The 22,585-nt window shown below is 44.0% G+C and overlaps 1 protein-coding gene across 1 annotated transcript in view; it reads right to left on the bottom strand.

Moving 5' to 3' along the window:
* LOC106602757 (catenin alpha-2) overlaps nucleotides 1-22,585 on the bottom strand; it is a 672,188-nt gene that overhangs the window by 104,119 nt on the left and 545,484 nt on the right. Inside the window, exon 9 of the mRNA XM_014195596.3 lies at nucleotides 19,336-19,488. Coding sequence (XP_014051071.2) covers nucleotides 19,336-19,488 — 153 coding nt within the window. The remainder of the gene's footprint in view (nucleotides 1-19,335; nucleotides 19,489-22,585) is intronic.

The raw sequence follows: 22,585 nt of genomic DNA, 5'->3' as shown, positions 1-22,585 counted from the left end.
TTATATGCTAAAACAGGATAAAAATTGTAAGAAAAATAAGAAAACATATCAAATCATAATGTAAACGTTTCCCTCAAAACCTTCCCCTCAAGATATTTTGGAATGTTATGCTATGCTGCGATTCATAATATGTACCATATGTACCACACAATACCCCATAATGACAAAGCAAAAACAGGTTTTTAGACATTTTTGCTAATTTATAAAAAAAAAAAATGAAATATCACATTTACATAAGTATTCAGACCCTTTACTCAGTATTTTGTTGAAGCACCTTTGGCAGTGATTACAGCATCAAGTCTTCCTGGGAATGATGCTACAGCCTGGCACACCTGTATTTGGGGAGTTTCTCCCATTCTTCTCTGCAGATCCTCTCAAGCTTTGTCAGGTTGGATGGGGAGCATTGCTTCACAGCTATTTTCAGAGATGTTCGATTGGGTTCAAGTCCGGGCTCTGGCTGGGCCACTCAAGGACATTCAGAGACATGTACCGAAGACACTCCTGTGTTGTCTTGGCTATGTGCTTAGGGTCGTTGTCCTGTTGGAAGGTGAACCTTTACCCCAGTCTGAGGTCCTGAGAGCACTGGAGAAGGTTTTCATCAAGGATCTCTCTGTACTTTGCTCTGTTCATCTTTCCCTCGATCCTGACTAGTCTCCCACTCCCTGCCGCTGAAAAACATCCCCACAGCATGACACTGCCACCACCATGCTTCACCGTAGGGATGGTGCCAAGTTTCCTCCAGACATGACGCTTGACATTCAGGCCAAAGAGTTAAATCTTGGTTTCATCAGACCAGAGAATCTGAGAGTCAGAGTATTTAGGTGCCTTTTGGCAAACTCCAAGAGGGCTGTCGTGCCTTTTACTGAGGAGAGGCTTCTGTCTGGCCACTCTACCATAAAGGCCTGATTGGTGGAGTGCTGCAGAGATGGTTGTCCTTCTAGAAGGTTCTATCTCCACAGAGGAACTCTAGAGCTCTGTCAGAGTGACCATCGGGTTCTTGGTTACCTCCCTGACCAAGGTCTTTCTCCCCCGATTGCTCTTTTTGGCCGGGCGGCCAGCTCTAAGAAGAGTCTTGGTGGTTCCAACCTTCTTCGATTTAAGAATGATGGAGGCCACTGTGTTCTTTGAGACCTTCAATGCTGCAGAAATGCTTTGGACAATCCTGTCTCTGAGCTCTACGGACAATTCCTTTGACCTCATGGCTTGGTTTTTGCTCTGAAATGCACTGTCAACTGTGGTACCTTATATAGACAGGTGTGTGCCTTTCCAAATCATGTCCATTCAATTGAATTTACCACAGGTAGACTCCAATGAAGTTGTAGAAACATCTCAAGGATGATAAAATGGAAACAGGATGCACCTGAATTCAATTTCGAGTATCATAGCAGAGGGTCTGAATATTTATGTAAATAAGTTATTTGTTTTTATTTTTAATACATTTGCTAAATGTTCTAAAATCCAGTTTTCACCTTGTCATTATGGTGTATTGTGTGTAGATTGCTGAGGATTTGTAACGTAACAAAATGTGGAAAAAGTCAAGGGGTCTGAATACTTTCCCAAGGCACTGTAGGGTACATACCTAAGAGCAGTAGCTTAAGTGAAACGACATAAACTTTCATTAACCCTGAAGTTATTAATTCAAGAGCAGCAACAATCAGCATAAATATTCCAAACAAAAAACATACATATAAAGGTAAATAAGATAAATAAATAAGAGCAGTAACTCACTGATGAACGGAATAGACACATGCTGCCTTTAACCCTGAAGTCTTAAAATACGAGAGCAGCAACAATCAGTATTAGTCACAGTGTGTGATCTTAATAATATAAGTCATTTCTGCATGAAGTCACCTCGCACTTCGTGACATGAGCTCATTATGCCCTAGAGCTTTTAAAGATCAGTGGGGAGCACCATTGATGATGCAATGAGCACACGGGTCGTGGGCCATCGTAGATGATGCAATCGGCACACAATATTCCACGAAGGCGGCCGGGTGCACCTTCATTTGGTAGGACGCGCTCATAGTAAGGGCTGGAACGGAATCAATGCAATGGTCATCGAACATGTGTCAGATACCTTTTCATTCACTCCAAAAACAGGCATTATTATGAGACATCCTCCCCTCGGCGGCCTCCTGTGATGTGCACCGTGCACGTTTATGACCAGTGTAAGAGAGGATATGCTGGTTTCATTACGACCGAACGCTCCTCTCCGTATTTACAGCTCGTATCTGTGATTAATTGCACCCACTTATCGGGCAATCCTTGTCACAACAACTGGGGACAAAACAATAGCTCCGGTGCATGGTTTTGATTAGAGACGAAGAGAGAGAAAGAGAGAGAAAAAAAGGCGAAATAAATATCTGCCTAGATGGGCGAGGCTTGTTCGGGAGGCATTGGATAACACATACCCTTCGGCTGGAAACGGGGCTAATATTTTCTTGAAGGACTCAACCGCCAATAAATTACGCTTGCATTTAATAAGCTATGTCGGGCCAAATCGCAGACTCCTTTAGTATCTATCCATTCACCTAATTAATCAGGTACCCATATGTTGCTAGCTTGTTTTATTCCGTATTTGTACCCCGGTAAAAAAAAGATGAGCCAAGGCCTCTAATTAGGAATGATTATCTATTTTCCGTAATGAGAATTGATGGCTTCTCTTCTGCTCCACAAAGCACTTTCTCTCTCTCCCTCTCTCCCTCCCTCGCTCTCTCTCTCTCTCTCTCTCTCTCTCTCTCTCCTCCTTTCCTCCCACCTAACCCTCCACGAAGACGCCCCTACGAGTGCAAATCAGGGCCCTTATATAAAACGAGAGGCTAAATGAGGCACTGTATGATTAATGGACCTCATTTCCGGAGGATTTGAATTGCATGCCAACGATAGCCCACTTCACCTTGCAAAGCTTTCTGATGATTCGATTTAGACGGTGTCACAGAAGTCAAACAGCTTACTGACGAGTGTCGTCTTGTACCCCCATCGTAGCTCCCACCCCCCTCCCACTCCTGTTCCTCCTGAAACCAGGAAAACTTAATTAGATCGCCTAACTTCTCATCTCACTTCTTACCTCTTCAGGTTTAATAAAAAGAGGGAGACTGAAAGAGCTGTGTAATTGTGGTAGTGGAACAAAAAGATCTCAGTGACATGGAAACGTGATCTAATTCAATTACGTTTTTCCCTCCTTAGCCATTTCATACCAAAATAGACAGTAAGATAGACAGTACTGACAAACTGTATCTCAGAAAGCAAAAGAAAGAACAATAAAGAAAACAACTTCATTTCCATTTCCATTTTCTCTACCCAATTTTTCAAAAAAGCTGCATGCGATTCCTCCCAAAGAGAGCCATGGACCAAGCCCAAATTAGCCCCCTTCAGAAGGTGTGAATGAGTGTACAGTAATCCAGTGACCGCCATGGGGGTCATTCTCCCAATCTCCACGTAATCTGTGAACACCAAAATGGCCGCCCTTTCTATGTCTCTCTCTGTGTGGCTTGGCAAGCCTGTCTAATGTTATGTAAACAGCGTACTGCCGCCTCTCGCTGATTTGACAAATGTTAATATTACATGAGCAGCGCCTGGGCTCCTTTGATGATAAAAGGCGAGGCAGGCAGCACAGCTCTCAAAAAACTAGGGCTTCCCCTAAGGGGACGGGAGGAGGGAGCGACTCCTTGAGGACTTCGTTTGTTGACTTCTACATTTTTTTTTTACGCCACTTCGGGGGTTTGGCACGGCATCGTATCTTCACGGTGACATCACTGCAGTCAGAGTGGAGGATCGTTTTTCAGTTGAAAACGAGATAATCTTGCAATAAATGCTGGGGGAAAAGTAAAGGAGAGGCTTGAAAATGTAAAATGCATTAGTTAGAGAGTTGGGTGGGTAGGCATTACTTATGAATATGACTGAAAGGGCCTGTTTGAAAATCGTAGAAAATCATACAGAATCATAAAAAATCGTTGAGAATCATTAAAAATCATCACAGTCGTCCTTCGTTATCGAGTTTGATAAAGTAACTAATTGCTATTCAGGGCAGACGTTCTGGGCCGGGTAGGCCATCTGCAAGTCCATGTTTAAAATCAAACCCCTTTGACCCGCTGCTCATCTGGCATAGAGTAACACACAGCGAGTAAATTAGGAAAATCTTGTGGCATTCAGACCATCACACAGCTCATTATTCCTTAATTGTTGATGATTCTGAACTCAACCCTTGGAAAGGGAATCCTGCGTTGACTGACACGGACAAGAAAATTGAACATTCTAACCGACTGTATATTCTGTATTATGTGAACCCTTTCTATACATGGTATAGAAACATACACACATTTCAGCGCAGAAGAACTTACAGTACAAACCTCCCATACGTAATGCACATTTAGGGTCAAAGACAAAGTCCGTTTGAGTTGTCTTGGGCATTTCACAAAGCAACATGAATGCAGTATCTTTAAATATATCAAGGTAGCCATTCTGCCCTTTGAAATATGTTCAACACAGTAAGGAGTCTTTAAAATGATTGAAGAACTTTGAGATGTTCCCTGAATGCCAGAAATATTTGTCAATGGCAAACAGTGACGTTCTCTACTGTAGGCTACTGTTCGAAACTCCCAATTGAAATCTATAGATGAGAGAGGAAGGGAACACAAGCGAGACAGAGAGAGAGAAGAAGAAAGAAAGAAAGAAAGAAAGAAAGAAAGAAAGAAAGAAAGAAAGAAAGAAAGAAAGAAAGAAAGAAAGAAAGAAAGAAAGAAAGAAAGAAAGAAAGAAAGAGAAGCAGAGAGTGGGACAGCGTGTGTACGTGCGCGAGTGCGTGTGTGCCTGTGTGTGTGAGCGAGAGTAAGAATTTCACTGTTAGTCTACACCTGCTGTTTACGAAGCATGTGACAAATAACATTTGATTTGATTTGAGAGAGACAGAGAGAAAGAAGAAGTTGTCCGATCTGAAGGAGAAAGATCTCAGAAGTGTACTCTTAACAGTACTCCCTCCTTCAGCCGGAAGGAGAGATCACAATATCGCTCTTTCTCCTCACCTGTGCCCTGCATCTATCCAATTTTCCATCATCCCTCCATCTGGAGCCTATTCTCTTCATGTGTCCACGGGGACCGGGCCTTCATTAGTGGCTGTAACAGCACCTGAGAATCCCACACACACCTCTGCTTCTCATATCCCATCACAAGAGTGTGTGTGTGTGTGTGTGTCTGTGTGTGTGTGTGTGTCTGTGTGTGTGTGTGTGTGTGTGTGTGTGTGTGTGTGTGTGTGTGTGTGTGTGTGTGTGTGTGTGTGTGTGTGTGTGTGTGTGTGCGCGCCACAAGACAGTCCAGGCCAAAGGTGAATGAAACCAAAAATTCCTATGTCTGTTATCTCCCAACTCCAATCTCCCATCAAGTCTCGCTCCCTTAAAAGCTCTTCATTAGGAAGGGTCTCTCTCTCTCTCTCTCTCTCTTAACCTCTGGCTGTCATAAACAAACTGGCCTGTCAGTTGGGTCTTGAATGTCTTTACAGGTGGCCATCTTAGACGTTTAGCTGAGAGTATAGACGCATAGACTTACTGACGGTAACAAGCACACTCACACCGTGAATTTCTGCAGACACACACACAAATGCACACACACATGCCGTACACAATTGCACACACAATTGCACACACACACACATACACGCACACACACACACACGCACACGCACACACACAAAAAGCACGTGTACTAAAGACAAACCCAGGGGTCTATGTCAGGCGTGGGGACTGCAGACTGCAGTTAAGTGGATCACACACACGTGACCTTGAGAGAACTGTAGAGAACCACTTCTGGTTGAGGAACAGATTTTTTACGTACCATTAACCTTGTCGGTCGAGGTAAAATGGCGGTCAGGACGTGGTTTAATTTGCCCTCGTAAAATGGTTGTCGTATAGATGAGAGTGAAGGAAAGCTCTACGCCCTGGTTCGGTGCCTGTGTCCCAAATGGCCCCCTATTCTCTCTTTAGTGCAATACTTTTGACAAGAGTCCATAGGGCCCTGGTCAAAGGTAGTGCACTAAATAGAGAATAGGGTGCCATTTAAGACTCAATCGGTATGTTAGAGATGCAGTCGGAAAATGGGGAGATCGATATTCCCAATCAATCTAAGCTTCCAGGGAATCGGCTGGTACACTAGGCTACAGACCTGGCTCACTAGAATCCATAAAACTAATAATGTGGAGTTTGGGCAGTTCTTGGGCGAAAGGAATGCTCCCATTACCAAAGGAAATCATATAGGATTTCCTGGGAAGCTTCTCTTTTTGACGTTTGATTTAGATCCAGTGATTCGGTGTTATTCAAAACAAGGTGAATCACTCAAAGACAATAAAACATGTACACTTAAAATCTGCAAAATTATTATTTTTTAGATCTTTTTTTCTTCCTTTTTCAGTCTGTTGATTTTTTTTATTTTCTATTCTAAGAATCACTTTTTGTCACCTAAAATATCGGCGATATCTATCAGAAGATATATATATTTTATAATTTTTTTGTCGGTCCATTTAATTTCTGTTTCTATGGTGGTCTGTCCTATTGTTTTTTTGTGATTCTAGGCCTAAATTGTCAGAGGAAATGTATCTATCATCGGTTACAAAATAAGTCATTTTCTCTTTCATACAAGCTCTCTGGGGTCTAAGTGCTTTCCTCATTTATCCATCCCTTCCTTACGCCCTGGTCTGTTGTTGGTCAATTAATTTTAATAGACAAAGGGATGAAGAGGAAATTGAAAATGATAGCGCATATTACACCTAGAGTTCTCAAGGTCTTTGTAAAAAGCACAACCACTGCTGGTATTATTTCCCCCTTAGTACGTTTCCTATTATCCAGCACACAGCATCTTTCTCCTCACAGTGAGTATCTTTGTAGTGTCAGCGTAAACCCAGATGACTGAGGTGTATAATTCAGATGCTGTGTGTGTGTGTGTGTGTGTGTGGTGTGTGTGTGTGTGTGTGTGTGTGTGTGTGTGTGTGTGTGTGTGTGTGTGTGTGTGTGTGTGTGTGTGTGTGTGTGTGTGTGTGTGCGTGCGTTTGTAACATTGAGTCTGTCAGAGAGTGATTTGAGGGATTGATCTGATGCGAGGTAAATGTCATTGGGGATGCCTGTCGTCGTAGGCAGGTGTGTGCAGCCTAGTGTAGGTGTATATATGGTCCTGTGTGAGTGTTTGTGTGCGCCTGTGTGTGTGTGCGCGCGCTCCAGTGTCTGCATGACAGTTAGGGGACACAGAGGGCCCCTCTTCCATCCTTCACTGGGCCATGATGGAATGGGGATAGACTTTAATTTAAGTTTCATGGCAAGCTGGAGCAGAAGGCGAGGGTGGGGAACAGGCAATTGAGGGCCTCCAGGAACATTAGTAGTGTGTCTCATGTTTACTTTGCCCTTTCAGACCTGGGCCTTGACAAATCCAGGTTCAAATAGTATTCAAACTCGTTCAGATATGTTATCTATGCTCGACTGAGCTCACCTGACGCAATGGCAAACCCGGAACCCCGCCCATCGGGCACTTACAGCAGGCTTGAGCAAACACTCCAAAGGCTTCGGGAGATTTCAAATGTTTTTTTTGGAACTCAGGTATGACTGCTGCTTCCTGTCACTAACGTGTGAACATTAACTGGGGCATGTCAGCAACACGGTGGAACGTGTGTGCATCCCGCCATCGTCAATCACTGGGAACAAGAACAGGATGAGATTGATAGACAGGCCTGGGAAACATGTAAGCATAGAAATAGAATTAACGCTGGTCCACCCATCACGGTGCATTGAGTTGAATGCGAATGTCCATTCTAATAATTCTATGTGTGTAGCCATCAGACATTGTATGTGGCGCTGTCACTATGTGTCTGCTTCGCTACACAAACCAATTTCTGTTGGTGTCTGGTTGCAACATTTCGTTTACGTCCTGTCTTGTTTTTTGGGGATGAAACATAAGGACCCACATTGAGTTTCTGATGTCCTTGAGTCATATGAAGAGACGATTAAAATTGAAAAGATTTCCTTCCCCCTCTCTATATTATTTTTCAGCATAATTGCCTTGAGTTGACTAATGGTAGTGTGTTATATACTTTGAGTACGAGCTCTGAGTACTCAACCAGCCTCTTCACATATGAGTCCCAAATGGCACTCTATTCCCTATATTGTGCACTATGGGCAATGGGCAAAAGTAGTGCACTATAAAATCAATATGATGCCATTTGGGATACAGGTTGAGAAGGATGTTTCATCACAAACACACCTTGATCCATCACTGATGAGATTAAACAAATGGCGTTTGAAAACCATGACAGCCATTACGAGAAAATGTAACACGTCTAGACATTTGTACTACATGGGCTCCCGAGTAGTACTGCATCTCAGGGCAAGAGGCGTCTGTTACTACAGTCCCTGGTTCTAATCCAGGCTGTATCACATCCAGCCTTGATTGGGAGTCCCATAGGGTGGCGCACAATTGGCCCAGCGTCGGCCAGGATAGGCCGTCATTGTAAATAATCATTTGTTCTTAACTGACTTGCCTAGTAAAATAAAGGTTATTAAAAAATACTGCACACTGCAAGACCACACCAACCCCATCTTGAAGCACAAACAACTATACATGAATCAGACCCTCTTCTTCCTTTGTTGTACTTCATTGCATATAATCCACTTAGTGTCATATCGGTGAAACATGACAGGAATTCCTCCGGCGTGCGTTCGTCGCAGACACATCTGGAGGTGATATTGCTAACTGGGATATTTCTGGAGGAGGACTGGGCTAATGTACTGTAGCTCATGCAGCCGGGACTCTCCAGGAAAAGGGCATGTGGCAGTCAGAGTTTCCCAGAGCCGACATCTGGCCAGATCTCAAGTAGTAGGCTGATTTCTCCCTCCCTCTCTGTTTCCATTCCAATACTCTTCCCATCAAATCCTCTCTCACTCCCTCTCTCTGACCCCCCCCCCCCCATCCATCCCAAACCTCTCTCCCTCCCGACCTCTCTCTACCTCCCTCCCTCTGCCCACTCTCTCTCTCTATCCCTCCCTCTACCCTCTCTCTTGTCCCCGCTGGTTCACAGGGACCTGGGCAGGACATAATGGGCCACTAAGCAGCAGTTACTGTATTCTAGATTGGAGATGAAAAGGCTAATTCCACGCACCGGCCTTTCAATTTGGGGCTAATCGGTCCTTACATCTCAAAACCCTGTGGCAATGCAATCTTGGTTCAGGCCTGGGTAGTTTGGGTTCACTTAATTGTTTTAGATATCTAGGGAAAGGATACTAGTAGACTATAAATAGGTCTAAGTACACTTTCTCTATTAGATAGACCATTGGACCCTCGTCTTCATATTATTATATATTAATCAAATTAATTAAGAACGCTTCAAGAATTAAGGACCAACATTTCCTAAAATATACATCAATTAGCTGTGTTAAACTTCCGGCGCCGACAGAGATGGCCGCCTCGCTTCGCGTCCTTTTGATTTGATTTGATTTGTTCCTGCATTTAGGTTACCATTATACTTTTCGAAGAGAGGACTATTATTACTAGTCAAGCAATAATGACTGATTTCTTCCGTATAGATGAATCAATGTTAGGTGTGCTTGTTCCTGCATTAAAGGTTACCATTATGCTTTTGACCTTTCATAATGAAGGTATTCCCTGCCACTTAAAACAGCTCCTTCCACACACGGGGACTACAGGAACGCACAGCTCACATCAGCGACAGAGCAAAAAAAAACACATCTCACTTAGACGGGTTCTAACGCTCGAGGCTAAACAAATGGACGTGAATGCCTGAGGAATGGCGACCTAGTATCACTACTGCCATGAGGCATATCCAGCTAGCAGATATCAGCGAATTAAATCATTGTGACCAATCGGAAATGATACATCAGATCTACCAAAGGAACCTCTTTAAATTAGTTCCGACACAATAACTGAAGAAGTGATGGTTTTCAAACGGACATATTGGTGACCTGGATCGCTCTCTGCTAAACTTTCCCAAATTCCCAGGTTTTCCAAAACATCTTGGTTGAAGGACTCTGGATTTCCTGCTTATTCCCTTCTAATGCCGGGAATTTGGGATTTTTCCAGTCAGTCAGTGTTGCTGATAGACACCAAGGCTATGGCTGCTCCAGTCCCAATCCCAGTTGCTGCGACGTATTAGCTGTAGCCTGTGGCTTTATGGATCTGATTACCCTACAGCACAGTTAAAGATTGCTGAGCACAGGAGATTTCTGACACCGTGTGGAGGATGGATCTATTTTGTGTTTTGAGAGGTATCTATCAGATGTAGATCTCAGGCGACCGCAGGTCATCTGGAAAACAGGTGTGACCGGTGGAAAACAGGTGGCGAGACGCCAATCTGATAGAGTTCCTTTTCTGATGACTGATTCTTTTAACCTCGGAGTAGACCTAGCCCATCTTAAAATAGCATCTTTAGCGGGAGATGAAAAGAGGGCTGAGGGGTTGGGGGGGGTTGGAGGAGGAGGGGGAGTTGATGTATCTCTTTCTCAATCCCTCCAAAAACTGTCTCCAGCTTCCCATCTCCGGCGCCGAGATTTCCTCTGAGGCCCATAACTCCTGAGCAGAGCAGGGATTAACCATTTGCCCAAAGGTCTGGGTCATCACAAATAGACTTGTTCCAACAGCCATCCATCCGCCCGGCCCCCCCACCGCTGTCTCCCGACACGGCAGCTTAATGCACTCCGCGCCCCGGAATAATATTTACTGCCGCAGTCAGTCTCGCGGCGCGACGCTCCGAAGGCCGATCCGATATTGGTTACATTCAACTCCCTTATCGATTCTGTATAATCATCGACAATTTTTTTTCTTCCTCCCTTCGTTGTCTCCGGTCTTTTCTCCCTCCCAGTAAGGTCACTGCTTTAAATCTAAAGGACGGCGAGTTAATGAACTGATGCAGCAGAAATTAAAACAGCGTTCCAGTCCTCTTGCATAAGGGGGGCAATATTTGAATAGGGCACGGAGAATGACACAAGTCTGTTCGCAGAGATAATGAACTGCTACTTTGAGATTGTAAATGGGAACAGTGTTGGTGGTTTTGACAGGTCTTATTACTGCTGACTACATAGAAAATAGACAGGGGAGATGTGTGCTTCCATGTACCCTTAAGATTACAGGTTACAGTCTATTAGCCTTTGACTGCTTTTGGTTTAGTCCAGGTTACACTATAAAGAGAAACACCAATGAACAACACGGACAGCTGCTTTTCACTTAGGGCAATGAAATCCTTTTAAGACACATTTCTTAAAGGTTGGACTATGAGTGCAGGAATGATTAAGGCTTAAAATACATTGCTATTTTATGGTTTCTAAAATCCCAGCGATAGTAATCATCTATGATAAAAATCGAATATAAAATATTGAACTCGGCAGTGCCTTTCAACCTCATTCATTAAAACACACTCTCTTTTTAAACCGGGGCCTATTGTAAACAATGCATTATTAATGGGAGCTAGCGTTCAAATATTAGGAAACAGGAAAACGAAATGAAGAGTAGGGGCGAAACAAATGCTATTTAAAGCAGGGAGTTAAGGGACAAAAGCACTACGGGGTGTGTAATGTTATCATGGGACGGCGTACTACAGATAAACTACAGATAAAACCAGGGACCATTGAGACATCATATTAATGAGGACAGGCGGGGGAACAAGACAGGGTGAGAGACAGAGAGAGAGAGAGAAAGAGAGACAGAGAGAGAGACGGACAGAGAACGAGAGCAACAGAGAGACAGAGGTGGGGGTAGAACTGGTGAAGCAAAAGTGGCTACTTTGAAGTGGGAGTCAAAGTACAAGAAAAGTGGAAGGAGGAGAAAACAGGGAAGATGGGGTGGAAGAGGGGGAGGGGTCATGACTGCATGTGGTCCATGAAGGGGGGCTAGGGGGCCAGTTCAGGGGACACAAGGCCAGAGAAGGGGGTTTGTCTCTGGATTTTAACCACATAAGTCATCTTTTAACCAGTAAGCATGGCATGGCTGTTAGCTTTAAACAGGTATCATGCTGTGGCTAATTTGTGAGGGAAAACACCTAACCTATCTCATACACATTATCTGAAACATTCAGACCATAAAGGATGCACTACTACTGACATTGACCCATTGTGAGAAGAAGAAAAAAAATCGGTGAAACAAAAATAGCAACACAAACTAGAATTCTTTCAGGCAGACAAAAGGAGTACAGAGGCAGGCACTGATTGGTTGGTATAGAGTTGAGAGAGAAGAGGGCAGAGGTAGCCGTCTTCAGAAGGTCCTGCACAGAAACACAAAGGAAAAAGGCCCTAAGGATGGGACTGTAATGAGTCTCTCTCCGGAGTGGCCTCCTGCCAACGTCGAGCCAAGGTCAGGGACGGGACCTCGTTTCAACATTGGAATAGTGATGGACCGCAACGTCCTTGTGATGTCCAATGGGGGTAGCGTCTAAGCTAATATACCACCGCCTCACAATAATAATGAAATAAATGTTTCCCCCAGAACAGAAGACGGGAGGCAATTTGATAGCCGGGACTAAATAATGTTCATCCCGTATTTCAGTTAATGAGAGCATGTCAGGGTTTTGGTCAGCGCTAATATAATAGAGACTGAGAGGCTTTATTGTTAATGAGGGAGAGATAATTAAGAGGGTATCAACTATAGTGGAAGAAAAGGAAGGAGCGAAGGAGGGAGAGAAAGAAGAAGGGGAGGGAGGGAATAGCGGCGGCTTTGGTCTTTGAAGAGAGGCGAGGCTCTCCTCGTTGGAAGTCTTTCTGGGATGGCGGGTCAGTTAGAGGTACGACTCGGTACGACTCATTACAGGAGTGTTGGGATTTGATGAGAGCTCTGTAGCCACAGCACTAGCCGGCCCTAACATAAGGAGGGCAGCTGGCCAACAGAACCCTAACACAGAGAGGGCAGCTGGCCAACAGAACCCTAACACAGAGAGAGCAGCTGGCCAACAGAACCCTAACACAGAGAGGGCAGCTGGCCAACAGAACCCTAACACAGAGAGAGCAGCTGGCCAACAGAACCCTAACACAGAGAGGGCAGGTGGCCAACAGAACCCTAACACAGAGAGGGCAGGTGGCCAACAGAACCCTAACACAGAGAGGGCAGCTGGCCAACAGAACCCTAACACAGAGAGGGAAGCTGGCCAACAGAACCCTAACACATGGAGTGTAGCTGGCAAACAGAACCCTAACCCAGAGAGGGCAGCTGGCCAACAGAACCCTAACACATGGAGTGCAGCTGGCAAACAGAACCCTAACACAGAGAGGGCAGCTGGCCAACAGAACCCTCTATTATTTAGTTTCTCTCTTTTACTACTGTCCTATCTCTGTCAATCTTTCTCTGTCACTGTCAATCTTTATCTAACTTTCCCTCTCTCTCTCCTTCCCTCCCCCTCTCTTCGTCTCTCCCTATGAATAAGTGCCTACTACGGCTGAAGTTGGGCAACAGGCAGTACAATATCACAATGATGAGAAGTGTAGCTAAAGCTTGTCATACGCCATATATCCCAAACCCCAGCCACAGCCAGTTAGGTCCTATTCCCTGGCCAACTCACAGAGTCCCATTTCCCGCATGCCAAAAAGATGTCCCATTCCATAATATTAAGACCAGGAAGTTTAAATAAAGAGGCTGATGGGGATTGGAGGGGGATGGTGAACCAGAGAGAGCGAGTGTGTTCCTAACTCCAAAAGCCCCAATCCAATTTGGGCTAATTAAGGTCATACAAAAGCTCATCATAAATATTTTCCTTTCTACAGCGCCAAGGTCTACTGAATTATATTCATGTCTTCTTTTTCCCTTTGCTCTCCGGTCGTCTCCCGTCCCAGCCAATCAAATTATTTTGTTGGTAATTAGAGGCTTCCTCTGCCCTGGTCGGGCAGGTGCTAATGAGGGTGATGCGATTAAGGAGGGCATGGGGGTTGAACTTGGGACTGTGCAAGGTGATCAGAGGGCCTGGGGAGAGGGGCGAGAGGGGGAACTCGGGGCCCGAGACAGACAAGATCAAATACAGACAAAGCAGGCTTGATGAAGGGCAGGTCCAACATGGTAACAACCCCTTTGATACTGAACACTGATCAATGTTGACCTCGGTGAGTTAAAGAGGAAGGGAGCAACCGGCTAATAGCTAACACTCCTTTCTTCAGTAGGATCTAGCAGCATTGGCTTCATGTAGTAATGACGAAGACGATGACAAATGACAATGACGGCAAATGACAATAACTTTCGGTAACACACAACTTTCTTAGGGAAAATGGATGTGTGGGCAATGTCTGCCAGGTATGTATATCAAATATGTATAGCATCTTCTGATGAGATCACAGAGATATAGAGATGCATAGATTAAATCACGCCAACACACAGCCATTTATTTGAACATGACCTACTTCCATACCCATAGGGTGCTATCAAACACATCTAAAACCCGGTGTACACTCCACAATTTTGGCCCCGATTTAGCTGTCCCAGACAAGTTTTTGAGATCGGCGACAAAAAAAACATGTCGTCGCCTACTTGGGGCACGTTGCCTTCCCCGACGCTCGTTAAATGTGAGCAGGTCAGAGACGCAATCTGAGGGCTACCGATCTCGTATTGGAGCATGTTTGATTTTAGCGGTACAAAATCTGCAATGCTCTCGTAGTGTGAGATGTGCAACGACACGTTTTGGAGAACGGTGATCAGCAATAGTCAATGAGCGCTCGCCAGAGAAGAAGCCAGTGAGATGATGAGGTTATTTAGCGTCACCCAGAATGTGTCGACTCTCAAGCAGAAGCGATGACTATGACTAGTATGCGTTTGTACTGTAACAAAAGCCAACGTGTCAAATCCGTACAGCTCTGACGTTCACAGGCAATTTTACTCAATTGGAAATGTTGGCTAGATAGTTCAACTCTGTCTGACTGAAAACGTTTATAAGGCTGCTTTGAGCCACATCTCGTTGTAGCTACGTTAAACCTAATCGCATCATCACATCATTGCTTTCGCGAGACAGCGTGGTATCGACAATCCTCACGACCAAGTGAAGAATGTTGTAGCGTGTGACCCCCCTGTCTGTGCCACATCGTTCAGTGTGCGCACCACTATGTTGGCAACACAAAAAAAAACTACAGGAATGTGAGAAGCTCAGCGGTTTTAGGATTTTGAAAGCTGTGGAGTGTACACCCGGCTTAAGTACCTTCACTTAAACTAATAACACCACATGCCATTGCCCATTCATCCATATGTATATAATGCACACTTAGAACATACTGTGCCATCAAACAGAAGGGAAATGTGTATATAAATACCATCATTAAACTAATATGGTGTGTGCGATTGCTATCCATTCATTTGTCCATGATGTGCAGTACTTTCAGACGCAGTGCTATGAAATGCGACTAAATACACTTTAAGAAACCTACATTGAACTAACACGTTAAGCCATCCATCTGTATGGACAAAATGTGTGTGTGTGTGTGTGTGTGTGTGTGTGTGTGTGTGTGTGTGTGTGTGTGTGTGTGTGTGTGTGTGTGTGTGTGTGTGTGTGTGTGTGTGTGTGTGTGTGTGTGTACATTGGGTCAAATGCTAATACAGGCAACAGCCCAGGATTAATATAAATGACCTTTCATTCAAAAAAGTAATGAACCCCAACCATTACCAAGCGACACACACATGCCGTATGTGTCATGTATCTTAAACATCCCTGTATGTGTGTGTGTGTGTGTGTGCATGAGTGCGTGTGAGTGTTGATGCATGTGTGTGTGTGTGTGTGTACGTGTGTGTATGTGTGTGTGTGTGTGTGCTTGAATCTGTGTGTGCTGCACTGTCAGACTCTGCATTCTGCCTGGCTGACTGGTGTTTCCAGGCTAAATGCCCTTCTAATAGCCCTTCATTTCGGCTCCACTACAGCAACTGCAAATAATGTAATAACCTTCACTCCTCCTCCCCCCAACTGTCTGGGAAGGAGCCATTGGTATGTCACGTAGTATAAGGCCAATGAATGTGTGTGTGTGTGTGTGTGTGTGTGTGTGTGTGTGTGTGTGTGTGTGTGTGTGTGTGTGTGTGTGTGTGTGTGTGGCGTCCGTGCGCCTGTATGTGTCTTCAAGGAAGGGGACCGAGCTCAGATGAAAACAAAGAGGTTATACAACCACATTATCATCTTAATAAGGCTAAGGGCCGATATCTCGCTCTTTCAGGCTGAGTCCCAAACAGGCCCCCTATTCCCTTCACAAAGAATAGGGTACCATTTAGGATATAGGGTACCATTTAGGATACAGACTCAGTTTCTCTCCCCAACTGCCCTGAGTTGACAAAAACACTTGAAGCAGGAACAAAGTTTCTGTTCGTAAAACTTAAATATAATAATATCCACTGTATAATGGGATGACCTTGAATGTTGCCTGCCCGTCTATCAAAGAGCTCCACTTGCATTCCGTTTCAATCATTTCTGTATTCCTCTATTACATTACAACAAGCAAAGAGGGAACATTATGTAAATTAAAGCCCAAATTGAACTGAACAGAAGAGGTTGTGGAGTGCTCGAACCCAGAGAGAGAGAGAGAGAGAGAGAGAGAGAGAGAGAACTCAGCCTCATGGGGGTGAATGGGATCTCCTTTAGCCGACGCCAATGGTGACAGCTAGTCTTGCTGGGGTCCGACACATAATGAAAAAGACATTACAGACAAAAATACTTTACAATTTACATACATTTACAAACACGTGTGCGTTGTGCGTTGACTTGAAAACATGTGTGCGCTCTGTGCGTTTTCTTGAATTCATTCTGGATTTGGGGACTGTGAAGAGACATTGGTGGCATGTCTGGTGGGTAAGTATGTCTATCAGAGCTATATGTAAGTTGATTATGCAGACAATTAGGAAACGTAAACACAATAATATTTCTCACAAAAACCAGAATTGATGCAGTTAATCTAGTCAATCCTCAAGCAGGAAAGACTGGCATGCATGTGTAAGGTTCGCGTAACTGGTGGCAGGGAAGTCAGACGCAGGAGAGCAGAACTAGGTAATAGCCGGAGCAGTTAAATTGCAAAATCAACGGCATAAAGAATAACAAACATAGGTACAAAACCCGTCGTGCACCAGTAAACATGTGCACAAGCACTTACAACAAACAATTCCACACAAAGACATGGGGGGAACAGAGGGTTAAACACACAACACTTAATGAGGGAAATGAAAACCAGGTGTGTAGGAAAACAAGACAAAACAAATGGAAAATGAAAAGTGAATCGACGATGGCTAGAAGACCGGCGACGCCGACCGCCGAACACCACCCGAACAAGGAACCGACTTCGGTGGAAGTCGTGACAGCATGTTGTTGATGTCTGTTCTGTATGTGAAGTTAAGGGCAATGCGTGCTGCTCTGTTTTGAGCCAGCTACAGCTTTGCTGGGTATTTTTTCAACTGCACTTGACCATATTACTGGACAGTAATCAAGATGGGACCAGAGCCTGAACAACCAGAACAGTTGATTTTTGTGTCAAAAACGCAAAACATATTTTTATAAAAGATATACGCATTTATTTTATTTTTACATTTTTTTGTCATTTAGCAGACGCTCTTATCCAGAGCGAGTGCATATATTTTCATATTTTCTTTTCTTTCAAAGTGGTCCCCCGTGGGAATCAAACCCAGAAACATGGAGCTCTACCAACTGAGCTACACAGGACCCCTCCCCATCTTCATACCAACTTTGTCAATACGACTTGAGCATGATAATTAACCATCCAATGTTATACCTAGGAGTTTAGCTTCCTCAACTCCAGTTGAGTTTTAGGTCTTTGAGAAGGTTTTGAACCAAATACAATGCATTTAGTTGGATTTAACACCAGTTTATTTTTAACAACTATTCTGATACTGACTGTAACTCCTTATTTAGAATTCACTGGCTTTGGGTGCTGACATGTAGAGTGTGGAATCATCCGCACACATGGTCATTCTAGCTTTATGTAAGACCATGGCAAAATAGAGAAGAGTAACGGCCCAAGGCACCTGCCCTGAAGGACACCGCAGTGTTCATATCTGAAGTTAGAGAAACATCCATTGAAGAACACTCTCTGGGTTCTATTGGCTAAATAACTCTCCAACCATGTGATAGCAGGTGTTGGAAAGCCACAGCAAATGAATGTCTTCAGTAACAATTTATGATCAATAACATCAAAGGCTGCACTGAAATCTAACTATACAGCTCCAACTATCATCTTATTATCCATGTCTTTTAACCAATCATCAGTCATCTGAGTCAATGCAGTACAAGTTGAGTCCCCTTATATGCATGCTGGAAGCCAGTAGTTAACTTGTTCTCTGAAAAATACCATTGTATTTGGTAAAACACAATTCTTGCCATCAGTTTACTAAGAACATGCAGCAAATTGATTGGGTGGCTGTTAGAGCCAGCAAAGGGTGCTTTATTATTTTTAGCCAGTGGAATTACTTTAACCTTGCCAGGAAACCGTGACTCAGAATCGATCTCCACCCTCCCATCAGATGCCCCAAGACTGGGTATCCTGGCCTAGCTGTTGTTTTGTAACTGGCTATTTTGAGACTGGACCAGAACAGAGTGCACTTTGCCTGCCTGTCAGAAAGGGATTCCGTCCCAAATGGCACCCTATTCCCTACATAGTGCACAGCTTTTGACTCGGACCCATAGGGTAAAAAAAAAGATATAGAGTGCACTGTATAGGGAATAGAGTGCCATTTGGGAAGCACTCATGAGCTGTTTGATCTAGACATAATAGAGAGTGTATGAATTATATGTGTCTATGTGAAAAAGGTAGCGTGTGGGTGATGGCGTGTATGTGCGTTGTGTGACCATACATCAAACAAAGGTGTCTGTTCCTTACTAGATCAAGGCTGCATCAAGGTGTGCATGGGGCTGGTCTAGTGCTAGTGCTGCTGACCCTGGGCCACATATGCTCCTGCAGTCAGTGGTTCAAACTCTCCTTCCGCCACCCACTTTCTCTGCTATAGCCAACATATCTAAGGTATGTGAAGACGGCACCTCATATGTCTGCTTATAGCTCTCTCATTCAATGTCATGACAGTGGGGCTTTCTACTGGTAACGTATACATAGTAATACAATAAGAATTATCTTCTGACTGTGACCTTTTGAACTCTGACTAGCAAACATTACTGACCAACGCAGTTGCATTTTGAGCTGCAGTAGCTAGGTGGAAGCTTCCTTGACATTTTCCTGCTCTCTCTCATGTACTGTCTGGGAATGCAGTATTGACATCCTATACGTCCATGTGGTGTCTCAGATAAGCACATCACGGCTCTGCAGTACAAGGGGAAATAAGGAAGGGAGATTGGGTGTGTGGCATGGCGAGAAAGACCCGGGGGGGACAAGGGGGGAAATTGTGACTTACCTCGACCAGCTTGTTGGCGTGTTCGCGGAACACCTGCGCGTACTCCTTGACCTCCTTCTCGTTGCCACTCTTGGCCGCCTCGATGAGCACCAACAGCGGCACGTTGGTCTCCAGGAACGAGTCTGAGATGTGGTCCATCACCGCCTTCCTCAACTGGAGAGAGAGGGACAGAGTGTGCTTAACTTCGTGTTTGCTAAGCGTTTTAACTTTCCATGCCAATGAAGTATAACATATTTATCATTGAATTGAGAGCGGGGGTGGAGAGAGAGAGAGAGAGAGAGAGAGAGCGAGGGGGAGAGGTGGGAGGGGAAGAGGGAGAGAGGGAGGAAAGGGAGGGAAGAGAGAGTGAGAAAGAGAGAGAGAGCGAGGGGAGAGGGACAGAGAGACAGAGAGAGACAGAGAGAGGGGGAGATGAGCAAACAGAAAGAGAGGATCAGCAGCAGCAGGGGATCGTAAAATAGTAAAATGGCTGCCCGCGAGGTGTTATTTTCCCCATGAGACCTTTTACGAGGGCAGCACTTTGCGACTTATATATTTGTTTATGGAATCGTTTTGCCAAACTGGCAAGGAACACAGTCTTTTCCCCTGCTAAATGGACACTGATGGTATTCAGTCTCTTCATATCGGACAGTGAAACAGACTAGTGGGTATAGAGTCAGCACAATGACAGTAGACATGTGCTTTATCTTACTAAGAGAAGGACTTGGGCATATGGACCCTTGGAGGCTAACAGAGGCAAGCAAGCACGCAAACACACTCGGAAGGAAGGACAGACGCACACACACACACACACACACACACACACACACACACACACACACACACACACACACACAAACTCTCATCCAGTTAAATGTCTTTGGAGTAGCGGCTCAAAGGAGTCAATTGACTAGTCTTGTGAAGTTTAATTTCACGACTATCAGACTGAAGCCATTTGAATGAATGAGCAACTACGGTGGGGACTTCACTTAAGTTTCTGATGCCATCGTTCATAATTAGGCTATAAAGAAAACATTATTGCACCACGTTCCTAATGTTAAAGAACTACAGATTTAGAGGGGCAGCGAGGGAGATATGGGGGTGCCGGTGATTGACAAGGGCGTTTGGCTCCTAACCAGCAATAATCATCAGTCAGTCAAGTGCATTCACACACGCACGCACGCACGAACGCGCGCGCACACACACATCAGACAGTGAAACTCACACACTCACCCCTCCACCGACCAATTAAAATCTTAACTGCCAAGCCACAGTGGAGGGACAGTAATGATGAATTATGGCTTGTGGAGGTTTAATCCATCACTCTGGTTCTTTGAGGGGAGACTAGGAGTCTGCCTCCAAAATTGATATTTTGCTGCACTACCGGTCAAAAGTAGTGCATGGCATAGGGAATAGGGATCCATTTGGGAGACATACTAGAAGCCGGCCAAGAGCTGTAGGACATGACAGGCCTACATAAGCAACCCAGCTTTAGCCAAAATCCTGTGCTGTGTTCAATAGGTGAGAAATGTATTAACACTACAACCACCTGGCCTTTCAGCCTATAAGTACCGCTAGAGAACGTTGCCGGGCGGCCCTTTTAGCATATGACGCTTATCAACCCGCAAGGTGCTGCAAACATAAGCACCGATACTAGGTAAATAGTTTATTCAACTACAATCAAGGATTAATTGCATGGAAGAAATATTGACGGAAAATAAATCAATACAAAAAAAACAAAAAAAAAGAATAAGAACAATAGTTATTTGTTCAGACAGAGTCAAGGATGTGTTTCGTATAACTCTACAAAGTTCTAGAAGAAACATAGGCCTATAGCCTAGTTTTGTTTCCCTTCCAGTAAAAACATTACAGTGTAAGCCATTTGATCAACTAGATTTGTAGATTCGATTAGTAATGAAGTTAAAGTTATTAAGAAAGTCCAGCTACATCTTCGTTCGACAAAGTAGAAGTGAAAAAAGATAATGATAATAATATAACCAGCCAGGTCACAGGTGAAATGATTTGCTGTATTCCTAAACAAAAGCACCAGTGCATGAACAATTGGAAAGGATGAATTATGAATTATTGAATTATGAATTATTAACATGATTGCCAATGTTGATAAACAGGCATAACAAACTCCTCATTACACTATCGCTGTTCTAAATTAAATCAACTTCTTCACCTTCCTCATCATTCAGTTAGGCCTCATTTAGATTTGATTGTGAAGTAACTTGCACAATTATCGTCCATTACATCCATTTGTCGTTCATTCAGCGGGCTGGCATTGTTTGCTTCGCTGGATAGAGTCAAGGATATGTTTTGCATTATTCTAAATGCCTACTGCCACACGTAAGCATGTTTTTGTCTTCGCCTTACAATACATTTGATTAGTAATAGAGTTAAAGTAAATCAAACAGTCCCATAACAGCTTATTTTTACAAAGTGAAACATAAAAACAGAATGGTATCAACCCCCAAGGCGAGTGGTCAAATTATTTGCTGCTGATTAAATAGGCATAACACAAACTCATCATTACACTGTTGCTGTTCTAAATTAAATCAACCTCTTCACCCTCCTTATCATTCAGTTAGGCCTCATTTAAATTCAATTGTGAGGTAAGGTGCACAATTATCACCCATTCATTCATTTGTCATTCATTCAGCGAGGAGAGAGAGAGAGATGCTTTAGCGCCTGGCTGCGTACCAGCATCCTACAGCACATTGTCTTGGAGGGTTAGGAATAGGTGTGGGGGAAAAAAACAGGCCAAAAGACTCTAAATACATTTCTGTTTGTGATTTCAAAATTCGGGACAAATGAACATTTAGGAAAAGTCAGGGAAGGAGCAGGACATAGCTTTTTTTAGGGGGCAGATTATTTTCAATTGACAAAATCAAACGTCAGTGGCCGTTGGCCTGTGGCGGTTCTTGTGTCCCATGAGAAGTTCAGATTTGGTTTCACACTGCAAATTTTTTTTCTACACTGTGCTTGACACACGGCCATTTGTTCGAGGAAAAGTGTTAGGAAAGAGACTTCTTCCGTATTGCAATCAATGTGCCATGTTCATTTGGGTTGCGGGGTACCTGAGCATGAAATTCGGAGAGAGATGGGAGTGCTCTCCTAGTTAATGATCCATCTCCCCCTGTGCCAATAATCTAATCTATGACTTTTAATGAACTTTAGTCTCCTCGTTAATAGTCTTTAATAAGTGTTTTTGATTTTCAGGACTTTTCCCATTGTCAGTGGGCTATAGGCTTGAGTCTGATTGAAT

Source organism: Salmo salar, chromosome 04 (genome assembly GCF_965601325.2).
Source record: "Salmo salar chromosome 04, fSalSal1, whole genome shotgun sequence".
In the NCBI taxonomy this organism is placed as follows: Eukaryota; Metazoa; Chordata; class Actinopteri; order Salmoniformes; family Salmonidae; genus Salmo; species Salmo salar.
Note: the sequence above shows the minus strand (reverse complement) of the source record. Positions and strands in the feature narration are given on the sequence as shown.